This window comes from Panthera onca, chromosome B3 (genome assembly GCF_046562875.1).
Source record: "Panthera onca isolate mPanOnc1 chromosome B3, mPanOnc1 haplotype 2, whole genome shotgun sequence".
Classification (NCBI taxonomy): Eukaryota; Metazoa; Chordata; class Mammalia; order Carnivora; family Felidae; genus Panthera; species Panthera onca.
Genome location: NC_138344.1, coordinates 71,537,900 through 71,561,914, shown reverse-complemented (window position 1 = coordinate 71,561,914; position 24,015 = coordinate 71,537,900). Strand labels below are relative to the sequence as shown.

At 41.8% G+C, this 24,015-nt stretch overlaps 2 protein-coding genes and 1 long non-coding RNA gene across 11 annotated transcripts; 1 reads left to right on the top strand and 2 right to left on the bottom strand.

Annotated features, from left to right (window-relative positions):
* Positions 1-5,386: 5,386 nt before the first annotated feature.
* RNASE4 (ribonuclease A family member 4) lies at positions 5,387-23,905 on the bottom strand. Of its 5 annotated transcripts, XM_060619112.3 has the most exons (3): positions 23,798-23,825; positions 19,234-19,313; positions 5,387-6,631 (listed from the first exon to the last, which is right to left on the bottom strand). In XM_060619112.3, exon 3 carries the CDS (start codon positions 6,612-6,614, stop codon positions 6,177-6,179), a length of 438 nt encoding a protein of 145 aa, XP_060475095.1. In that variant the 5' UTR covers positions 6,615-6,631; positions 19,234-19,313; positions 23,798-23,825; the 3' UTR covers positions 5,387-6,176. The 5 variants fall into 5 exon arrangements, with proteins under 5 accessions (XP_060475095.1, XP_060475093.1, XP_060475096.1 ...); XM_060619110.3 differs by lacking the exon at positions 19,234-19,313 and having other exon boundaries at positions 23,798-23,905; XM_060619113.3 differs by lacking the exons at positions 19,234-19,313; positions 23,798-23,825 and adding an exon at positions 17,449-17,557.
* Positions 6,582-8,368, top strand: LOC144616678 (uncharacterized). Its single transcript, XR_013556230.2, has 2 exons — positions 6,582-6,665; positions 6,809-8,368. It is a non-coding gene; the product is annotated as an uncharacterized LOC144616678 (long non-coding RNA).
* ANG (angiogenin) lies at positions 11,300-23,911 on the bottom strand. 5 transcript variants are annotated; one of them, XM_060619107.3, is made up of 2 exons: positions 19,234-19,315; positions 11,300-12,409 (listed from the first exon to the last, which is right to left on the bottom strand). In XM_060619107.3, the coding sequence occupies exon 2, from the start codon at positions 12,389-12,391 to the stop codon at positions 11,951-11,953; it is 441 nt and encodes a 146-aa protein (XP_060475090.1). In that variant the 5' UTR covers positions 12,392-12,409; positions 19,234-19,315; the 3' UTR covers positions 11,300-11,950. The 5 variants fall into 5 exon arrangements, with proteins under 5 accessions (XP_060475090.1, XP_060475091.1, XP_060475089.1 ...); XM_060619108.3 differs by lacking the exon at positions 19,234-19,315 and adding an exon at positions 23,798-23,911 and having other exon boundaries at positions 11,301-12,409; XM_060619106.3 differs by lacking the exon at positions 19,234-19,315 and adding an exon at positions 17,449-17,551 and having other exon boundaries at positions 11,301-12,409.
* Between the last annotated feature and the right edge of the window lie 104 nt (positions 23,912-24,015).

The window sequence follows — 24,015 nt, the reverse complement described above, 5'->3', positions numbered from 1 at the left end:
ACATATCCCTTTATATCTGCAGAAATCAACTACCAAAGCAGCCCAGGAAAGTGAGTTAACCATTGTTTCTGAGAGCTGTTCATTTGGTCTGCTTCCTAGAGTTCTACCAGCTTTTGTAATAGAAGCTGCTTGGGTTGTGGCTTCTGATTTGAGTTCCTAAAGAGATATTATCCTTGAATACAAATTTAAAACCATTTGTTAATTATATTCTTTCTTTAAACATTTTCCTTGACTTTAGCTCCTTCCTATTAATTCCTTGATATATCCTTTTGTTGACCATTATTCAGTTTTTCAGTGTTTTGGTACAGCTGTTTCCCAAAAACATAGTGATAAATTTTCTCATGCAGATGATCATTATGTCTCAGGGTGTCTTAACCTGGAATCCAGGGGCTTCCAAGAACCACAGGAATGGAATTTATAGGATCCATGAACTGGCATGGGGTGTCAACCTTAAAAAACAAAACTACCAGTTATTCTACCAGCAAAAATGGGCTTATTCAGGAATAGCAGAGAATTATAATCAAGGACAAGCAAGCTACAGCAAAACCATAGGCCAGTCCCCTGAACAAAGGAGAGGAACACTTGTTTCTAGAGGAAAGGAAGAAGTTTGGAAGCCTGTTATAAACAAACAGTCCATTGGCGTAAACTAGGAATTGGAGGTGTAGTGGCTTTTCATTGGCTGGGTTGTGACAGTCTTAATTGGCTGGGCTGTTCCCTAGTAGGGAGGGAAAGCCTATCTTCCTGCTGGGATTGTCAAGTACTAAGACTTGCAAAGTAGTCTTTCCCTAGGATCTGTAATTGGCGTGAGTGGCAGGGTATGAGAGCGCCCCCTGCTGGCCTCCCCACGCCATTCTAAACCAGGTTTCCTTTTTATTTTCACGGGGGAAAATTAACATCTTTATTTTCACTAACCTGCAACTGAAATTTAACAATTCTTTCACTTTTGGGGGCGCTTGACTGGTTCAGTCGATACAGCACGTGACCCTTGATCTTGGGGTTTGAGTTCGAGTCTGATGTTGGGTGTAGAGATTACTGTAAAAAAATGAAATTAAAAAACAAAAACAAAAACAAAAACCAAAAAAAACAATTATTCACTTTTGAGTTAAAAACAGTGGAAATCTTTGGTATCAGTTTATAGTCATTGCAAATATCTCAAAATATTTTGCACTGATCATACTCAAAACTACAGTAGTGATTAGACCCCCATTTAGATATTATTACTTAATGCACTAATAAACACATATATTACTATATCACAAACTTTAAATATTTGATTTAATTTCATTTAAAATCCAATGTATTTTATTTTGTGCATTTAAAAATATTCTCTTGTTCTTAATTATTATTGTTATTCTCAATTATTCATTGGCTTCACCAGAATGCCAAAGGGGTGTATGATACAATTGAGCTTAACACCTCTCCCCTTGGGGATGGCAGAGTAATGTAACAGAAGAAATGGGATTCCTAAATGACTTATACCACTTACCTGGGAATTCTTAAATGGGAGACAAATAAAATGCTTTGTTCTAGCCTTTCCATAATTAACCCCATCTTGATTGTGTGGACAGTTGTGATAAATGTTATCTTTTATTATTCATAATGTTCTAATTAAAATCTTCCATAACTATTTATGCAGAGAGAAATGGTATGTGAGAAAAAAAAAGACAATTCATTATTTTTATTAGGCTTTGGATGAATTTCTGAAGTCTCAGTAAAAACACATTCAGGCAGAAATACACTTGTGACTTAATACTTCTCTTATAATTTCTCTTGCTAATTTGCTTTATGCCAGTTTATTTGTTACAACAGTCAAAGAACCTAGAAACGAAGGAGGGAAAATTTTGCTACCTCTACACTTGAAAACAGTAGGTAATACAGGGTCTGATACATTATTGAAGGATTGAAGGTCAGTAGAACATAAGCAGAGGGCATACAGACAAGAGTCGATGGTAAATTCCACAAGTGAGTTATGTGCCCAGCATGGGTTGTTTCTTTTATTCATTTATTTTTTAAGGTTGCCTTTTTTTTTTTAATTGTTTTTTTTTAACGTTTATTTATTTTTGAGACAGAGAGAGACAGAGCATGAACAGGGGAAGGGCAGAGAGAGAGGGAGACACAGAATCTGAAACAGGCTCCAGGCTCTGAGCTGTCAGCACAGAACCCGACGCGGGGCTCGAACTCACGGACCGCGAGATCATGACCTGAGCTGAAGTCGGCCGCCTAACCGACTGAGCCACCCAGGCGCCCCAAGGTTGCCTTTTTTAAAGTAATCTCTACACCCAACATGGGTCTCAAGCTCATGACCCCCAGATCAAAAGTTGTATGCTCTTCCAAGTGAGCCAGCCAGGCACCTCAGATTGTTTCTTTTACTTACCGACTCTCACGACTACTTGGATTGAGCCAAGGACAGAATTCTTTTCTCATCCTTCCTCCTCACTCTAAATATACATTTCCAAACACATCTTTGGGAGGAAAATAGGTAGATTAACAGGAAAAAAAGAAAACAGGTTTAATTGTACACATGCAGGAGCATGGTGATGAGGAGGTTCACTGACCAGCTAGAGATAGAAGTTTATAAACCAACTTAGTTAGGGGAAAGAGAGTGGGGAAAGACTTCCAAGGGAAAAACAAATGGGCTTTTAGGGAAGACAAATGAAGGGTTCTGATAAACCTCATTTACACAGTTTCCTTTCCTTTTCTTTCTTTCTTTCTTTCTTTCTTTCTTTCTTTCTTTCTTTCTCTTTCTTTCGACATTTTATTTATTTATTTTTGAGAGAGAGCCATGCACGAGCTGAGAAGGGACAGAGAGAGAGAGGAGAACAGAGGATCTGAAGCGGACTCTATGCTGACAGCAGAGAGCCTGATGTGGGGCTTGAACTCAAGAACTGTGAGATCTTGACCTGAGCTAAAGTGGGATGCTCGACTGACTGAGCCACCCAGGCAACTCTACACAGTTTTTTTGAAACACCTCCTGTCTGGAGACTGCTTTGGAGGGAAGTTAGTGGTGGCCATTTTTTCAGGAGGCTCTGCTTTAGTCAAATGATGGAAATTCAGTTAAGATTTCTTTCTGCTGATGTTCCTTTTGTTTTTTTTCCCCTGTCTTGGCTACTGTGAACAATGCTGCAATGAACATAAAGGTGTGGGTATCTCTTTGAGATCTTGATTTCAATTCCTTTGTATAAACACCCAGAAATGAGATTTCTGGATCAAATAGTTCTATTTGATAGTTCTATTTTTAATTTTTTGAGGAGTCTTCATGCTTTTTTCCATAATGGCTGCACCAGTTTGCATTCCCACCAGTAGTTAGCAGGGTTCTCTTTTCTGTATATCCTCACTCTTTTGTCTTGGACTCAGCTCTTGTATTGTGATGTCATCAACTAGGGATCCCTGGAGGCATGTACATTGCCTGCATGATTTGTGTTGAGCCCCCACAGACATTTCCCCAACCAGAGCCAATCTTGTGGCTGGACTGGCCCTTGTGGCTCTTATTATGATGGCAGGATACATCTCAGCAACAACCATTGTGAACTTTGAAAAAACAAAGCTTATTAATCATATATTCTGGAAGGTACATGGCACACTCAAAGTCCTACAGTGAGCTCTTGTGTAGAGAAGGAGTGTGCAGACTCTGCCTTTGTTGGAGTCATGGGTGGTATGCCTACGATTTTGAGAGTTTAGTTTTTATTGGTGAATTTAAAATATAAGAGGGGGAATTAAAGCTTGGGAAAGGAAAAGCAGGGTCACACAAATGGTCAGTTTTCTAGGTCATCCAGGGCTAAAAGGGGAAGTTCATGGGTGGGACAGCATAGCTCCTTATTTAGCTGTAAAGCTAGCAGTATGTTTATTTGAGATGGATGTCTTTGGAATGGATGCCTTGGCAATCAAAAGCTTACTGTCAGGCACCTCTGTTACAATTTAAAAAGCTAATTGTCTGGCACTTTTCACTCACCTATTATTATTTTTATTTTTTATGATGGCCATCCTATAACAGGTGTGAGGTGATATGTCAATGCAGTCTTGATTTGCACTTCCCTGATGGTTAGTGATGTTGAATGGATAAGGAAAGTGTGTGATAAAGAAAATGTGGTATTAATATACAATGGAATGTTATTCAGCCTTAAAAAGGAAGGAAATCCTGTGATTTTTGACAACATGGATGGACGTGGTGGACATTACATTGAGTGAAATAACCTAGACACAGAAAGACAAATACTGTATGATCTCACTTATATGTGGAATCTAAAATAGTCAAACTCATAGAAGCAGAGTACAGTGGTGGTTACTAGGGGCTTGGGAGGGTAGGGGAAATGGGGAGATGTTCATCATGAATAAATAAGTTCTGGAGATCTGATGTATAGCATACTGATTGTAGATATGTTAAAACAAGATAACAGGCCCAAAATGGAGTTGCTTATGCTAAGCCCCACATCATCAAATTGAGACTTAAACTAGTTTTGGCTCTCCCAGAAACCAGAAACTGTTTGATGCACTAGTTAAATAATCTGCCTAATAGATTCCTACCACTCCCTTAAAGAAAGTTACCTTGCAATATAGGACCTGCTTTTTTGCCTAGTATAACATCCTTGTTCCCGCTTCCTCCTGCCTATAAAAGTCTTTAATTTTGTATAGCTCCTTGGAGCTCCTTTCTACCTGTTAGACTGGATGCTGCCTGATCCATGAATCATTGAGTAAAGCCAATAAGATCTTCAAAATGTACTCCGTTAAGGGGCACCTGGCTGATTCAGTCTGAGGAGTGTACAACTCTTGATCTTGGGGTTGTGGGTTTGAGCTCCATGTTGGGCGTAGAGATTACTAAAAATAAACACACAAGCTAAAAAATTTTACTCAGTTAATTTTTTTGTTTAACAGGTGGCGAAATAGTACTATATACTTGAAATTTGCTAACAGGATAAATCCTAAGTGCTCTTACCACACACACACAAAACAGTGAGGTGACAGATTTGATAATTAGCCTAATTGTAGTGATTATTTCACAATGTATATGTATACCAAATCCATTTATAAAGTGATTTCTTTCTGTATCTGCTGTAACTCAAATGATTTGTTTATCCTTACAAACACACACACACACACACACACTTCCTTTCTTTAGCCCTAGCATCTTCATACATCTCCCCAGTTTGTTTAAAACAGTCAGAGGGAGAAGGAAAGGATTTAAGAATTGAGAGGGGTCTCTTCCTCTGAGTAAATGAGACAAAGGTTTCTGTGTCATGGTCATGGATCTGATAGGCATTAGTCTTTGACCAGAATTTATGAGGATATTAAGGTGTGTGCATACTTAAAACTTAAGAATGCAAAGAATTATTCCCTACCCAGAAGGGAAAAAATAATCCCCCCAAAAGAACGACAGCACAGCCTTCTCAGATACCTGCAGTTTATGTCCTTTATTACAAGGAAAACATGAAAAACATTTCAGTCAGGAAGAGTGAATAAGTCATAAATGATCTAGTACATTTTTAATATTCTGACTTATTAGAGTGATTCAAAAGTCGCGGAGAGAGAGAGAAAATTCCTCGCATCATTTCCTGATCTTATTAGAGCCCAGCATAACAAGGGAGCCAAATCACACAGATAGAGTTCTCATTTGCCAGCATACATTTCCAAATTTGTAATGCTTCTCCCAACAGCTGACTCTGGGAAACAACAAAAAGCAGTTACTTTCAAAACGCTCCTTGTGATGAAGTGGAGAAAGCCCTGGATTGGTAGTCAGTTCAACTGGATTTCTGTCTCAGTTATTCCACTAACTTCATGGTCTTCAGCAAATCTCTTAACTTTGTGCTCCTACATACAACAGGCAGCATTACAGGAGTGCTGTGCTATTAAAATGAGATAATTTAGATGAAAGCACTTTGAAATGCTTGAAGTGCTATATAAATACAGATAATGACTAAATTCCAGAGGATAGGATCTGATGAGAGAGCTCAACTGACCAGTATGATAAAAGAAAGCAAAAAAGTTTACTATAGAAAAGCCCAGCCTCATTTTATGTCTCCATTTCTCTTTGATACAATGTGCTTAACAGAATGGGTTATAAAGAGAAAAAGAATAAGAAGTAGAGGAGACAGAGCCTGGGGCAGCTCAAATGCATTACTCATTGCTGTTTACGCATTAAGTTGAAGGCCAAGGGCTGGGTTGTCACCCCTGCAGGATGGTGTCTATCTGTCAAAGTGTACAGGCATCTCGGGGTTACCCTCACAGGCAATGACCACACGCCTGGTGCTTGCCAAGGCCCTATATCTGCAGTTGGGGGTCCTGGAACTTCCTGTCTCCCTGCAGTCTGTGACCTTCACTACACCCTCATGGCAGTTCATCTTGCCATTCTTGCACTGGATATTAGTGGTGCTGCAGATACTACGAATGTTCCAGATGTCTTCGTGGATGAAAGTGTTGACATGTTTGCACTGACGCACAGTCATCTTCCGTCTTTGCATCATCAAGTTGCAGTAGGCATCGTTGCCACCTGTCCCCTCAGGGTCCACATGTTGCCGCAGGAATCGTTGGTACATGCGATCCTGGCCATAGGAGGGCTGCACCAGCACCAGCATGGTCAGCAGCAAGAGCAGAAGCAATGCATGAATCCTCTGGAGAGCCATCACGACCTTGGAGATGCCTAGAGAGAAGCCCAAGGGGAAGGAGAAAGGAAGGTAAGATTTGGGCACCGGAGAGAGGTGAAGAGAATGGCAAACTGTCATTTCCTCAACTCTAGTCTCCTCTTTCCTCCTTATCTGTACCTTATCAGCTCCTCACTCTTCTCTGCTCACGACTTTTCTTGTCTTGCTTTTGCTAGAGCAAAGAGTATGTAAACATGGCTTTTTCTGGAAGCAAGAGTCGTTCTCTTTTATGGAGAGAAGTTGCTGCACTGAGCACAATAACTCAGGATGGACACTGACCGGGTGGCTGTCCATTGTATCTGGCCTGTATGGTTAGAGCATGAACAGGAAGAAAAGGCAGAGCTAAGTGAAACTGGAGTTGACTATTTCTTGAGGTAATTCTCCAGTCATGTGATCTTTGGAGTGTTGAGTCCTCTGGAGACTCTGATTCCCAAAAATTTGGATAGACTCAGAATATGTCTTTTTTCTCTTCTCTTCTCTTTTTTTTTTTTTTTTTTTTTTTTTTTTTTGAGAGAGCAGGGGAGGGGCAGACAGAGAAGGAGAGAGAGAGAGACAATTCCAAGTAGACTCTGCATGGGCATTGCGGAGCTTGATGGGGGCATGAACTCACGAACTGTGAGATCATGACCTGAGCCAAAATCAAGAGTCAGACACTTAGCACTTAACTGACTGAGCCACCCAGGTGCCACTAGACTCAAGATATGTCAAAGAAAGCTGATGAACTGATTTTAATTCCTTATATCTGGAATTGAAGAAGTACAGAAAAGAGGTCGGGGCAGTATTAGGTATTAGTATTAGTATTAATATTTAATTTTCCTCTTAACTGGCTATTCTCCTATGATATTAAAATCAGGGCCTTTTGGAAATCCTGTTAATATTACATAAAGAAACCCTACAAAAGCAGACTATCAAGTCTCAGTGCACTAAAGGTAGTAAATATTGGCTGAATAAACTAATAAACGAAATGCATGAGCTTGTGAACAAATGAAGTGAAATGGATATAGAGCACGAAGGTGTTTTCCAGGCTTGTGGAATTAACCAATAAGCTAAGAAACATTAAAAAAAATAAATCTTGGGGGGCCTGGGCGGCTCAGTCGGTTAAGCGTCCCACTTTGGCTCAGGTCATGATCTCACTGTTCGTGGATTCAAGTCCCACATCGGGCTTTGGGCTGACAGGTCAGATTCAGAGCCTGCTCAGATTATGTCTCCCTCTCTCTCTGCTCCTCCCCCACTCACACTCTGTCTCTCTCTCACAAGAATAAATAAAACACTTAAAACAAAGTTAAAAAAAATAAATGTAGGGGCACCTGGGTGGCTCAGTCGGTTAAGCATCCAACTTCAGCTCAGGTCATGATCTCACGGTTCATGGGTTCAAGCCCCCTGCTTCAGATCCTCTGTGCCCCCTCTCTCTGCCCCTCCCTTGCTCATGCTCTCTCTTTCTCTCTCACTCTTTCAAAAATAAATAAACATTTAAAAATAAATAAAGAAATATAAATAGCACAATCTCCACATAAAAGGATGTGGATTGTGGGGTTTTCTTTTTCTGTTTCTATGTACAACCCAAAAAACTAGGCCCTGCTGATATACTCCATTGTCCTGCATCTATCCTTGATGCTCTGCCTGTCTTGTCAATAGCTGTTGGTAATTCTCTGTATTCTCTGGCTGCAGGATCTTTGTGATGGCACCTCTTGATGGTGGGAAATAAACATTTATTTTACAGAGTCAACAAACAAACACCTCTGGAGCAACAACAAAGAAAGCATTGTGATATAGTTTCAGAACATTGCTGCTAGGGACTAATTAAAGAAAGGAATCCAAGGCCTATCTGGCTCTAAAATCTGTACTCTTTCTGCCATCTTCTAATTGCCTCTCCCACCCCACGTCCCAAATATCCAAGGTACTATAGATGTTTGTGCTCAGAGTTGGTTCTCTCTAGCAACAGAATGTAATCAGGGGTGGAATAGGGTGGGAGTGGAGGTGGGAGTCACTTACCACACTAACTCACTAGCTAGATGCTGCCTTCTGGCTGTCAGTCTGGGACTGACATGAACTCAAACTGTGAACTACTTGACTCTTATGATGAGGCAGGGTTGACTCAGTAGAGGGAAAAAAAAAATCTCCAATTCAACAGGGAGTGAGCATCCCAATAGCAAAGGCAATTTTTTTGAGGAAGACTGGCCCATTTCTACATGTGCAGTCCAAGGGCTGGCCTCAGCTGAACCCCTGGGTTGACATATATGGGCACTACTGGCCTTTGTTTGCAAAGGTGCTGCTTCCTGATGCCGGATCACGCGTGTAAGTGACTGAAATGGCTGATGAGGGACCTGCGATCTGTTCCACCTAAAGCCTACACTTTGGTTAGTGGTAATGACAGGATGAAACATAACCATCATTCTTTTACATGCCACCTTCTATGTTCACAGCCACCTTTTGCCTGTGCACAGAAAGTTGTAAAGCTCTATGTCATATTGCTGTGCCTGCAGCTGATATGACAGATGGAGTCAGGAAAAGAGGGAAGTGAAGGAGTCATGGGAAGAAGGATGGATGGGAGAAATGATGCTCAATTTACTCCTCACCCCAGCACCCATGGATACAACTTCTGAAGGCACACTTAGCACTTGGGTAATGGCTTCATCACAATGATGTACTTTGGGTTGTTTTTCCCAGATCTGATCTTGCACCTCTCATCTTGCACAGTTCTGTCTACTTTCTCTCATCCTTCTTTGTGACCAAGATCATGGTTCAGCAAAATAACTGACTACAGAGAAAACTTGAACTATTCATATAAGAACAAACCCATGGCTTCAGCCACAATAACGAACTGATTTAACAAGACACGGGAAAATATTTGTGAACCGAAGTCCAATGTAGATGTCAATGGGTACATCTCAGGGTGCTAGGTACTACAGAAAATCAAATGATGCCTGAATCATCCCAACACATAGTTTTTGGTCAGAGTTTGTCCCAAAGTCTTTCTCCACTGCACCAGATTGACTCTCAATAAGAACTAATTTCTATATGGTGATCCCCAAAACCTAGCTTTGCCACATTAACTGTGTGACCTTGGGGAAATTACTTAATCTCTCAGCCTATTTTCTCATAAGTAAAATGAGCATAATGGTAATACCCACCTCTTAGAGATGTTATGAAGAATTAATGATAAAATCAATGTCAAGTGCTTATCACAACGCCCAGCCCATGATAGTGTTTAGTAAATGTTGGCAATGATCTTTTCATAATTTCCATTCCTCTTGTTTTCCTTTGCTTCCTTCAATCTGATAAAAATAACGCATAACTGCACCAAACTGCATACATTTTGGATCCCTTCCCCCTTATTTTGTAGAGTACCTATATTCCCAAGAAATTACAAGGCCCCTTTTAAGCTGAAATATCTCACCTACTAGCATTTCTGCTGTGTCTCTAGAGAAATTTGTCCTGTCCAAATTGCACTGAAGTTTCTTCCTTGAATGTGACCATTCCTCAAAGGACTTGACATTTTTGAAGTTTTTCTTCTCTTTCCCTTGCAAAGTGAGTAAAGTACAGCTGACCAGTACTGCAACTCCTCAAATGATTCACTCCAGATGAAATGACTTGCCTGTGACTTGACATTTCATTCTAAACACCTTTGACGGTGAGAGAACAAGAGACCCAGAGTAAAAAGTGCTAGGATTGGCCACCAAGCTGCTACTAGCTCCAAAAGCAGGACAGGAAGCACCCACAGCCCGTTGCCATGTCATCTCCGGGGAAACAGTCATTTGACCCAACACTAGAGCAGAGTTTGCAATGGTAATGCTCTAAGCAGATGTTTGGAGAAGACATGAGTTTTCTCAAATATGGTGTGATCAATATAATAATGGTCTGTGCCTTTAACCTTCTATATCAAGAGAGGGGCAATGATCTGTATGGAAGTCACTTTGCCTCATATCAAGGACATAGTACTGGTTGGAGACCCTGAGAAAGCATCCAAACATTCTACCACAAATTGGAATTTTCTTACTCTTTAAGGAGTTTTTGAGGTTTTATGATAAGGCACATTTTCTAATAAGAAAGGTTCGGAAAATTCTTCTCTCTAATGACAGTGTTTTTAATTTTGAAATAGATAACTCAAGGCAGACAGATTCATGTGCTGAGTATACACCTGTAACCTACTTCTCCATCACTTCCTCCCCAAATCTGAATATTTTCAGGGAGGCTGAGCTCTCCCAGATGGCACCTAGACACTGATCTATAACCAGAGTATTGAGAAACCAGGGTTTTTGGCCCATTTAAGAGCAATGTGGGCAGCAGGGGAGGCCACCACTGGGGATACTGTGACCACGACAGTTATACACTCACAAGATGGCAAACTGTAATTTATAACTGTAATTTATTAACTGCTTTCTAAATAAAATATTGAGGCACCTGTTGATAGGAATTAGGTTAACAGGAAGTTAATCACTTAACCTGTGGACTGATAAGTATATTTTACAAAGAGAATGTCGTTAACTTAAGTTTCTGTTTACTTGAAAACCAAATCTAGTTGAAGAAGAATAAAAAATAAGCTTGGAATCTTTCTATGCCTTCCCAAAGATCTCACAGTTGCCAGACATTAATTGATAAAGTAAGAGATTAGGGAGAAAAGACTGTAATAATGAATGAATGAATGAATGAATGATAAAGTAATCACTTTTTGATCTTTATATAAAATAGCCATAAGAATATCCGGGGAGTATTCCATTAAAGGCAACATAAAAAAATTAGCTCCTGCTTAAGATAAGAGGTGTCTACTCTGCATGGATTTTGGTATTGATGCAAGATTACATGTATGAGTGTGGGAAAGAGAGAAAGTGTGATTAATCTGTTGGTATTTAGTCCTCAACTTTTCTCAAGGTTTAACATTTGTAAAAGTAATATTGGGCTTATTATTTGCCCCTTCTGAAAATTCTGCTTAGTTACCATAAGCCCTGGAATTTTCCTAGTTCTTTCTGTAAGATGAATTTAACCACCTTCTTTTTACAAAAAGCTAAAGTCCACCTCCCTACTGACTAATGAGGAACTGACTGATAAGGAAAAGGGCATTTCTATTGTATCCATTCCTCTCAGGGAGCAGCTGAGTAGAGAAAATGGGGTTTTAATAGATTTATAGGCCAATAGTGAGAAGACTTTGATTCTTACTGATTTCAGAGTCATTTTTATTTCTTAAGCATGTTGTAAAAAGGAAAGCAAGAGATCCAGGCAGGTCATTCTCCGGGCCCCTGGCAATGAATGTTGCCACCACTGTTCTGGGGTGTGGAGGGAAATGCAAGGAAAGGGGAGCAGAGTCAGCTGTGGCCTGCTGGTTATGGACGGAAAAAGGACTCATCAAAGTGGACAGGCAGGCCATTTTCACAGGCAACAGCAATGTGTCTGAAGCCTGGTGTAGCTCTGTACCGGCAGGGAGGCCGGGGAGACCCTCCTACGTGCCTGCAGGTGGTGATCTGGAAAGGAGACTTGCTTAGTCTTAAAGCTTCTCCGTAAGGGTTTCCATTCTTATTTCCACAGATGGCCTTGATGCTGCCCTTGTTGCCATGAATAAAGGTGTTGGTGTCTTTGCAGGGTGTGGTCAGGCCTCGTCTCTCCATCATGCTTTCACAGTATCTGTCATTCCGGCCCTTTGGTTTGGCGTCATAATGCTGGGTCAGGAAGTGCTTGTACCTGGAGTCATCCTGAGCCAGGGTTGGCGGGGTCAGACCCAGACCCAGCATGAAGACCAACAACAGGGGGCCCTGGCCCATCACCATCTCTTCCAACAGGGGCTCCTGCCAAGGGCAAAAGGAGGTGTGGTCGGGGCACAGAATGGCATTGCCAGATTAGGCTAAAAGGACAGGGACTTTCCTCTCTGACAGAATTTCTAGAATCAGGTATCCTCAGTCACCTAATTACATCTTTTCTTTTTCCTTCCTCATTAATCTCAAATGTTTCATCAGTCCATTCCTTTGCAGAGTCAAATTAAAAGTTTCCTGAACACAACTCCCTGCCCCAACCATTCTTTCCTATCCCTTAGGATCACTATTTACCTTTCTATCAATCACAGCATTACAAAATCCATCCACATTCTTTACTTCACTGATTAACATATTAACAACCTTTATGTAAGTCCCTACTGGGTACCAGACACTGTGCTAGGTCCTGGAACACAAAGACCATCAAGATACACCAAATGCCTCCCTGAAAGAGGATGGTGCATCCAGGGAGAAGGGATGGAGCTCCAATTTCCTGAGATGAGACAGTAAAATAGGAGGCAAGAGCTATGAAGAAGGGGTACTTAGAGGGAACCCTGAGCCCAGGGAAGGGTCGATCAGAGGACTATTGAAGACAGGATGCCAGATACTCAAGTCAGTTAGTAAGCCGGCTGTGAGGAGAGCAGTTGAGAGCAGTTTTATCCTCAGGAGAAAGGAGGCAGACCTAGTTCCCCAAGAAGTAGGTGTTTCATGGCCAAAGGTGGAATTATGAGGTGCTATTTAGAATGAACAGGGAGGAACATGGAAGAACCCATGTAATGCTTGGAATTGGGTCTGGGTCAACTCTTAGAGAGGACTGGAAGAAGAAGAATAAAAGCTTATCCTCAGTTGTTTTATGCATTGGGGACACTTTGAATCATTCTCAGATAACATTTTCTTTTTTTAAAAAAAATATTTATTTTGAGAGAGAGAGAGAGGGAGAGAGAGAGAGTCAGAGTCCCAAGCAGGCTCCAAGCCAAAATCAAGAGTGGGACGCTTAACTGACTGAGCCACCCCGGCGCCCCTCAGAGAATATTTTCTAATTTTTCCTGCACGTGTACACAGACTGTTACACACAGGCAAATGATGTTACCTTGTGATAAAAACAAAAACAAAATAAAAACAACTCCTTAGACACTTTTCCCCCCTTAAACTCTATGGCTCAAACTCACAACCCTGAGATCAAGAGTCCTGCCAGGCACCCCTCCTTAGATTTTTTCAAGTCAAAGGCCTTACAATTTGCTGCAATGATTTCTCAAATTTTTCGCAGAGGAAGAACAAGGAGAATAGGATCACCACCATTCTCTCTCAGGAGCTGTCAATCTCAAACTGTAGAACTCACACATCCCAGGGGCGGTGTGTCAGACACTCAAACACACCCACAGGGTAAACAAGGTGCTTTTTACCTGGAGCATGATGTTTACTCAGTGATAGATAATTAAAAATAGGATTAGGGACGCCTGGGTGGCTCAGTTGGTTGAGCATCCAACTCTTATTTTGGCTCAGGTCCTGATCTCACGGTTGTGAGATCTAGCCATGTCCAGCTGCACACTGGGCATTGGAGCCTGTTTAATATTCTCTCTCTCCCTCTCCCTCCAACCCTCTGCTTGTACTCTCTTTCTCTTTCTCTCTCTCAAGAAAAAAAAAAAATAGAATTAAACAAGTATAGATGATAGCAAAATAGAGAAGAAATTCTTTATGGACTTTTAAGATTGTATTTCTTATGAAATTTGTATATTTGAGAATTGAAAGATATTTGGTGTTTGCAGCAAGTAGTTTCTGACTATACCTTTAGTTCTTTGGAGAAAACCTTAAAGAGTATTCAGTGCCTTTTAAAACCATCATAGTCCTTGAAAACAATATTACATTATATGTTTACTATCTAGAATTTAAATAAAAATTTGAGGAAAAAAATCATCTTGATTCTACATAAGTCAGAAAAAAAAACCATAGTCCTACACATTATATCAGATACATGTGAATGCCCCATACCCAACAATAAAAAAAAAAATGACTTTTCACTGAATATCTGAAAGTGATTTTTATAATTTTGTTTCTCAAATTGTCTGTGAGTAATTAATTTAATTTATGAACAGCTAGGTTTTTTTGGCAATCATCACACATACTGAGAAATTCTCATAATGGGAGAAAATTTTGACCTTTGAATTATTCTTTTTTTTTTTTTGACCTTTGAATTATTCTTGAATGTAATATAATTCTTTTGAATACTAAATTTAATAATAGATGGTATATTATCATAGATATTAAATTAATTATTTATTTTTATGTTGTGCTTTTTTGTGTGTAAGTCAATAAACATTATTTTCATATAAAATTATTTTGGTAGACCTTACAGAGGCAATAGGTCCTAGCAGTAAGCCTGTTGCTAAACAGCCCTGGGAGTATGATCCAGGGTTTTGCTGGTTACATGGAAGGCATGTGACAGAGTAAGCAAAGTGAGCTCTCATTCTCATCAACATTTGGCATTGATCCACCTTGTCTGTTTCATAATAACTATAAACAAATTTGGTACACTGCTGAAAAATACCAGATTAGACACTGAGGAATCTTTTGACCATTCTACAATACTGAAATAACCAGCGGCTGAAAAGGTTTCCATTAAGCACACAGAGTATCATTTGTAATAGAATCAAGTGAAATTGTGTTCTTGGAAGTTTAGCAAGAAAGTGGCACATCATTGCAGGGAGGAGAGCCACTCCTAAAAGAATAACAAGTATTCCTACATGGTTGCTGCTCCAATACAGTATCTACCAAGTTCTTTACACTTACATTGAGCTTTTCATTCTCCTGGCTGTGTTTTCTTTTTCTAGTTTTTTTTGGAAGACCTCATCAAAGTTTTATTGACTTGTAATCAACTAAGTTTCCTGTTCAGCAATGCCTTCTAACATCAAAGGTATTGTAGAATAACACGATGTCAAGACAGAAGGGACATTAGAGACCACACAGTCAACACCTCTCTGCCAGAGAGGGAGAAATCCCAGAGTTAAAAAGAAAAAAAAAATAAAATAAATAAAATAAAAAAAAAATAAAAATCAGGAAGTAGAACCAGAGCTGGTAGTACCCAAAAGAGTCATTAGGTGGCAGTGGTGGATAGGAATGTTGCCAAGGGTTTCCGCGCCAGGGAGGAGACCATGGGTGCTTGTTGGAAGTGCCAGTGTTAACAGGCTGTGGGGCAGATATCACTGCTCACAGAAGGGAGTATGAGCTGGCAGGTCTGCCAAGAGTGTCTGTCCAAACACTCTATGCTTTAGATATTAAGATCAAGGACACTTTACTAGATATAAGTGTTAAAGCAAAAGTCACGAAGCTGATCTGTCCACAAGGATATAATAAAATAAAGGTTATCTCTTGTCAAGTTTCATGGGTGCCATTTCCAAGCCATTATCTATGTGATCTTGGGCCAACAATGACCTGTTTACTTGTCAGTGTTTCCTACTGGTGCGTAATCTATAGGAGGGCAGAGCCGATATTAGTCACCTTGAATCACAGTGTCTGCCTCATGGTAGACCCTCAATAATTATGTTTTTAATGGCTGACTTCATTTTCCTCTCCAGGCCTACTGTATTCATCTGTAAAACTTTTAGGGTTGCTAACTCTAAATGCCTCTTTCTCTGTGGTTCTCATTAAGCATAAAAGCCTTTTCTAGTTCCACCAGGATGGAATTGCAGAGACAAGTTTGTGTCTAAGTGTAGTTGGTGGCACAAGGCACCACCTGGAAGAAACAGACGATAGGTTGACTGAGACGCATCATCTCTTAAGGCTTGGTGTGTAAGCCAAGCCTACAGCCCACCTCTAGTTAAGACATTGGACTGACATGACACAGGAACTTCACATCCTAAAAAACCACTTGCTTGTTGGAGCTTGAAGGCCCTCATGTCCTAGCCTTAGAGGTAAGGAATATTTTTGTTTCTGATTTGCAGCATTTGTACATTCATTCTGTAACAATTTAGCTGAGGTTTGCCCAGGTTTACTGCAATCTTAACTCCCTCAGCCACCCAGAAACCAATCCTAGCAAGTATACACTAGGGCCACCAGTAACAACATCTGCTCTCCCACTCATAACTTCCTCACTTATATACTCAATACTAAACTTCCCCTAAAGAGAGGTCAAATGGAATTGGGAGAAAACAAGTAAGAGATTATTTGTGGTGGGGAAGCAAATCTGCCTAGGCCAAGGGTACAGAGATCTGGTGGTCAAATTCATTCACATTTGTCCTTCCACACCCAAGCACATAACCATCACATTTTTCTTACTGGAATTTGTCCCACAATTTGTTTTCTAGATTAACTTTACCTTCTGCCTCAAACAATCCTTTAATCTTCACAAAAACTAATATTCTCTCTCCTCACAGGCAATGCTTTGTATTCAAGAGATCTATCAAACTTTATTCATTAGGGAGTTAACTAGACAGTTTATGATCAGTGACTATGGTTACAGCTTCCATAAATATGGTCTCACACTTTTATTTGTCCTAGGGCAATATTCTCCAAAGTGGAAGCAGGACACCTAATGCATATTCCTCCCTTGTCCCCTTTCCTTCCTTCTTCTGTTCAACCTGCAGTGTACCTTTTTTTTTTTTTTTTTTTTTTTTGCTTTTGCCATGTGTTGTTCTATTGTGCTTTCAAAAAGACCCAAAACTTTCTTAAGGAAAGAATTAACAGGAAAGATTACAAGAAAACAAATTTAAAATATACTTTGTTTCTTTCCTTGTTAAGCCACAAATGACATCAGGGGCGGAGGGTGGGGGTCCAGATACCCTTCAGCAAATGCTTTTCCCAGATCTGTGGGGACTTTATCACAATTTAGGAAACCCTTCTAAATCTCCACTTGTTCCCAGTATCACTAATTTCCTTTTATTTCTACATTTAGGCTATCCCAGAAGAAATCTGTTTGCATTTTACATTTTAGAATCTGACTTATTTCCTTCTTAATTTTTGAACTTGGACCAAGAGTTTTTAAAAGGGAAAAAATGGTTTCACTGAAGTGGATGGATGTCTAGAAATAGTATACATATAAACAAACAGAAAAATAGATTACCCAGGAGGAAGAATCTTACAAAAGTCTGGAAGTTTCCCTCCAACTGAAGATGGGTTCCAGCTGTTTGTTCCTGGAGATGGGTTCCAGCTGTGTGAACCTAGAGGCCCCCTTTTGGTTCTGATTATATAGTGATCAGATAAATGGGGTGGGAAGACTAGATCTAAAGATCTCTGATCCTGGCAGAGGCATGAAAACCAAGGACACTGCTCTTGGACAAACAAGGAGAGTCATTCACCTTTTCCCTGGGCATGACTGGGTCAAATATTAACCCATCTGAATGGATTAGAAATTTGTTCTGGAAGGCCAAGTTTGATAAACATGGCCTTTTGTCCCATAGCTGCCTATTTCTGATGTCTGTGGTTCTGACTCTTGCCCATGACAGGACATGCAGTAATCTGGATCCAGAAGATGTTGTTTCTGATCCTATGGGCCATCTCCAAGAACCGCCTTGGAGAAAGCCTGCAGAGTAAGACGATGCTGTTTCACTGTCCTTTGTTCTTACCCACATAATTTTGTTTCATGAAAAATGCTAAGTAGGCTATTTCATCGACTTCACAGAACCAGGAAAGTATTCCCAGAGAAGGTTACGTGACAGCTATTCATACCCTGCCTGTGACCTCAACCTTCCAGCTACTAACCCTCAGAAGTTTCCTGGCTGTATTTCCTGGGCTTCTCCTTCCTTTCATCCTAACCTGTTCACAAGAGATAAATCGCAAGCACTCAACTTTCTGTTCCTTGTAACACAGTTGCGAAATTTATCTCCACCATCAGTGCAACACTGATACTGCATCTACTCACAAAGCAGATTTGGATTTGTTGCTTGAATAGAAACAAGCCAACTGAGCCAAAGGTCACTGGGGTCACTTTATAAAGATCCTATAGTTTCAAATATCAGGTAGCTGCAGGCTGCCAACTGCTTCACAGACCCTCAGCAACCATCTACACTGGTGTGGCATCTCCAACAGGGCTCTTTTTTAAAAAATCCTCAACCCTCCTTTGTCATCCATCCACCTGTTTTCCGCCTGGCTGTCTTTGAGAAGGTGTCAGTAAAGACAGGCTGCCTGCCAATAAAATAACTGTACTTGAAATCATCATAATAATCATAATAATTAGTCATTGCCTTTCGTTTTATGATGCTCTCACATACGTGATCATATTTAACTGTCACCAGGACTGTGTGAGGTAGGTGTTACGTTAAGTCAGGAAGCTCCTAGATCAAACAGCAGGGGAATGGTTTAGGCAGACTTCAAACCCCTCATCTTCGGGGAGCGGATCTACTCATCTTTCCAGACTCAGCATGAGCGGCGCCTTCTCTGAGTCCTGCCAGGTGCTTCACAGTCCCACCCATCCCAGGAGGAGTTGCCCACGTCTTCCTTTGGGGGATTCTCTGTACCCAGGACACACCGTGCTGAGGCCAGCATGGAGCAGGGGTCCCAAGCTGACTCTAGACTTCAGGTGGGTCCTGGTGTGGGTGAAAAGCTAGTGGGTCAGCCCAAGTGAAGCCTATTTGTGTCAGTCTGTGACGCTCCAGGGATGGATTCATCCATAGAGAAAGCCATGATAAGAGGTGGGAGAAAGATGCCAAGGCCGTGGACCGGTGTTGGGCAAGGAATATGGTGTGCTTCATTCACATCCCCTCTGACCTGGCCTCCTGGGGCCTACAGGGAGGGCTCTACAATAAAAAATCAAGGTTGTTTCATGAAATCTCTTTAAGATTCAGGAAGCACACAGCAAACCACTGTAAACAAGTTCACTACATGGTTGACTGCAGGTGGTGTAGGGGGTGGGGCAGGAGGCAAAATACCTTCCTGGAGGAGGCTCCTGTTGAGACAGAGTTGAGTCGAGTCTGGACAAGAACTACAGCAACAGGTCAGACCATGTGCTCTATCAAAAAGGAAGAGGACACTGTGTGTTGGCATCTTCAAGCATTCTCAGCAGCATGGGACCCTTTTAGGGCAGGGATAGACCTCCCCCAGGGAGCTGGAGTAAGAAAGAACCAAATGGCAGCCTCACTATGTTGGCTAAAGGGGCTAGTTTGCAAACATGTTTGCACCCCCTGGGAACTTCAGGAATGCTCAGGGAAGAATGCGAGCTGATCTGGAGTTCTTACAACACGGGTGGGATGGATCTGGCTTTACTTCAGGTTAGGAAACAGGTCGTTAGCCATCACCCTTTGATGATTTCTGTCTCTCCATTAGATGGAATCCTTAGAGAGGAATAATGGTTTCATTCATCTCTGCATTCTTAGTATCTAAAAGAGTGACTAACTCCTAGGCCCCAAGCTTTTTTGTTACCTCTCATTGCTTCTAGAAATATACCATCTGATCTCACTTTGGAAATCCCAACCACAAACTCTCCTGGATTCTCTTACGTCTTACAAACACAATTGGGTTTGGCAACAGCTACTGGACAAGGTGGGCCTGACTCCCACGTAGAGCAGGAAGGCTTCCAAGGTTACCAGGAAGGCTCTGCTTCTGGCTGACTGGTAAATCCTGAAAGCCCATGGATAGACCTTCATTTCTTAGGTACTGGTCCCTGTTCCAATGCCAAAATTCCTAGGAGGATAAACTCCTTAAACAGCTGTCTGTGATTCACACATGCTTGGGCATGGGCTTTATGGCCCAGCTGAAGAATGGTTTTAGGCAACTGGAATGGCCTGAGGATTTGAGGAGGAAGAAGAGTGGGCAACACAGAGAGCCTGGAAAAGGACAACCTTCACTGGCTTTTCAGCTGTGTTGAGGCCCAGCCCTGCCTGAGCTTCACTTTTTCCCCCTGTTCTCTTCCCTTTTCCCCGCACCTCCCAGCCAAAGTCTGAGCTAAAAGGAAAAAGTCTGGTGCCAAAGTCTGAGCTAAAAGGAAAAAAGTCTGGGGAAGTGAGAAAAGGGCCGAGCACACAACCGCAAACTGCCTCTCCCTCAGTACCTGGTGCCTCAGGGTTACTGAAGTCTCTGGAAAGGAAGGGACAGGCGTGTCCCTGATCCACACGATTGTTCTGCCAAATACCAAAGTTCAAAGTCTGTTAGGTACCAAGAGAATCAACAAGACAAGGGGCCCACAGAGTGGGGACTCTACCTGCACCTAACAGGGTGCCCTAGTCCTCACTTTCCTTTTGTGGGCAAACCTGATATTTGAGAGTGGTACCTATTTTAAATTAATCATATATCACTATTTAAAGAGATGCTGAAGAGCTGAGTTCTAAAAAGTTGTTAATGGGTTGCCTGCGTGGTTCAGCCAGTTAAGCGTCTGACTCTTGATATCAGCTCAGCTGAGGGTCAGGATCTCACGGTTCATGGGATCAAGGCCCATGTTGTTGGTCTGTGCTGGCAGTGTGGAGCCTGCTTGGGATACTCTCTCTCCATCTCTGCCCCTCCCCTGCCTTCTCTCTCTCTGTCTCTCAAAATAAACACATATTAAAAAAAAATTAAAGTTATTAGTCAGTCATTTAGTGGGGAGGACACAGCCAGGCCCATTGCAACACCCCTATGGCCTCAGCAATCCTGGACAGTGAAGCAGTAGCAAACTCCCACAGTCTGTGGAGATCAAGAGGACTTGATTAACAGGATCCTTCTCTGACAAATCACCTAAAACGCGCACGCGCGCGCGCGCACACACACACACACACACACACACACACACACACAGTCCCATGGCCTGAAGCACCAGGCCAAACACCAACTCACACAAACAGACCAGCTTCTGATGTTAGCTTTATGCTGTATTGCTGGGAGCAGCCTCAGGCCTCTGCACACAGCCAGGTCCCTTCTTTGCCTGTGGTATTTCACCTGACAACTTGGGGAGAATTAACACCCTCCCCCACATAGGTGACAATGCAAAAAGCCAGTTAGGTGAATGGGGAATGGTTTGCTTTCGGTCCCATGGTTTTTCCTTTCTTTTCAGCTTGGCACAATGTGGTTATGATGAAAAACATAAAAGAAAGGTTTTGGGGGGGAAGTTTGACTATTTCATTAAAATGCATTTAAGTGCGGGGTGCCTGGGTGGCTCAGTCGGTTGGGCGGCTGACTTCTGCTCAGGTCATGGTCTCGTGGTCCGTGAGTTCGAGCCCCGTGTCGGGCTTTGTGCTGACAGCTCAGAGCCTGGAGCCTGTTTTGGATTCTGTGTCTCCCTCTCTCTGACCCTCCCCCATTCATGCTCTCTCTCTCTATCTCAAAAATAAATAAACGTTAAAAAAAAATTTTTTAAATGCATTTAAGTGCTTACTCATTTGTATTTCTAAATACCTACAACAAGGAATTATATCTATATTTTTCAGTAATTTTAATAGGTGTGAAGTAATTGTCAATTGAGAAAACCCCACTCATATATTTAAAAAATGTTCTGACAGCTTGAATTTGAAAGTCCTTCCCCTCTTCCTGAAATTTTTCTTGTGTCTCTTCTTCACGCCACTAGTTTCCTTGCATGTAGACACAGGAAGCCTAGGGTTCTCCTTCTAAGGACTCAAGTGCTGGTGTCCTTTACCCTTTAGACAGAGTACATATGTTTAATTCTGTCCTTAACACTAATTATAAAATTAGGTGATGGAGAGAAATGACTAATCTCTAAATTTGTTTTAACTCTAACTTTTGTTTAGGTTTATAAGCATGAAACTTATTGACTAACAGAAGTAACGGTTAAAAGAGGATGAAGCTCCAATGAAAAGAAGGATCACATCTCCAGGAATGGGTGGGTGGGGGGGCAGTATGACTGGGGGAAAATAAGCCACACTCTTGCTTACATGCCTGTGTATTTTCAAACAAAGACAAAAATTACACATGTACTGTCAACAAATGTGGGGCTTTGTGCCCATTCTCTCTCCCAGGTATCTCAAGGTGTTCTTCTAAGAATTACTATTAACAGAAATTGCTCTTTGCTCAAATATGGATTAAGTGAAAACTCCTACTGAGGGGTTTTACTGGCCTGATATGGTCCACTTTCTTAGCCATCTACTTTAATTTCTGAATCGCATGGGCAAATGCTTCCAACAATAGCTTGACAAATCTCTTACCTTTGCCTGCTTATAACCTGACATCTGTCCTTTCAACAATAGCCAGAAACATTCTTCTTTTCCTGGAATGGTTTTTCCCCATCTTCTCTGCCAAACTACAGCTCTTCTCCACATTACTAGAGTACCCTCTTTTATATAAGGGTCATTTACACACTGCCACCCCAAGATGTCCTAGAATAAGAAAGAGGGAGACCTGGAGGACTATCAAGGCCTCATTTTACAGATAAGGAAACTGAGGAACAGAGAAAGATAACATGCATTCTCCAAGGAACATCTGGTGTTCCAGGACCTAGAAGCTTTCCAGCACACCGCACAGCTTTCGTATTCCACACTAGTAATTTCTAGAAAATTAAAGCTTATTTTAAAGGTGCCACTGAAAGTTGTTGTTTAAGGGAAACCTATTGACTATTTCCATGAATTTCAAAAATATTTTACTCCCCCTTTATCTGTAAAAGAGTTGCTTAAAATAAAGTGTATCAAAATTGTCCTTCGGCACTAACTAGTTAGTAACTGTAGTTAAGGAGTTCTTTGAATACCTGAGGCTGCTTCTGGGAAGTTAGTTGGCCAGTGCTATTCAGGTAATTATGTCACTTGTGTTTCTAGTGATTACATTTATGACTTGATTATAAGGTTCTTAACAACACAGAGGGAGGGTCTTGCCTCATTTGCGATTTCCCTAGTCCCTGGCATGATGCTAAAACTGTTTTTACTGTCCTTCCTAAATAAAGATGCTCTGTTTCGCCCATGTGTTACCATGTGTTACCATATGACACGCTGTCTCAGAGTAAGAAGGCCAAGGATCCCAACATTCTAGTAAGAAAGCTTGGGGTAGAGGTTGTTCGCAGGGTCTCCAAGAAGTTCAGCCCTGGCTGAGGGTGGGTTAAGGGTGAGGAGACAGATGTGAGTAACCAGAAAATGAAAACATCAGCCCCAAGTGCCAGTTATGCTGGCAAAAAAGAACAAGGCCTGCTTCATCAATCTGACGATCCACCTGGGTACCAGGTAAAGAATCCTTAGGTTTGAGCAAGTGCAGTCTCCCCCCGCCCCCACCCGCCCCCCACTCCCCGCCTCCATTCTGTCCGCCAATTCTGTGCTCCCCCTCTGAGCCCACATTCTAGGCAACAGATTGTCGTGCTGCCATCTCTGCTCAGCCGCGGGAAGTAAACCTCAGGGCGGGAATGCAGACTCGCTAACTCGTATGAGAACAGGACTTTTACCTTCCTTCCCATTCCTCAGCAGCTCCAACCCGATTCCGCAAACGCCTCCCCGAAGAGCCCCACACTGACTCTGCTAAGAAGGGGCTCCTCGGGCCAAAACGCTCTTGGTAAAACTACTGACAAGGAGGAGGAGCGGAATGTGAACCCACCTCGGCCTCGGAGCAAGGCTGCAGAAACGCGCAGGGCGGCGGAAAGAGAGGTTTTTCTCACCGGCTTCTTCCCCTCCCCTTGTTTGATGATAGGGAGCTGGTAGAAGACGCAAACACGTTCTTTTGAATCCTGTTTTGGATCCTGGGTGGGGTCAGTTTGCGATTGTGTACACTGCTACACCGACGGGCGGGGGATGCAGCGGAAAGGGGGCGGGGAG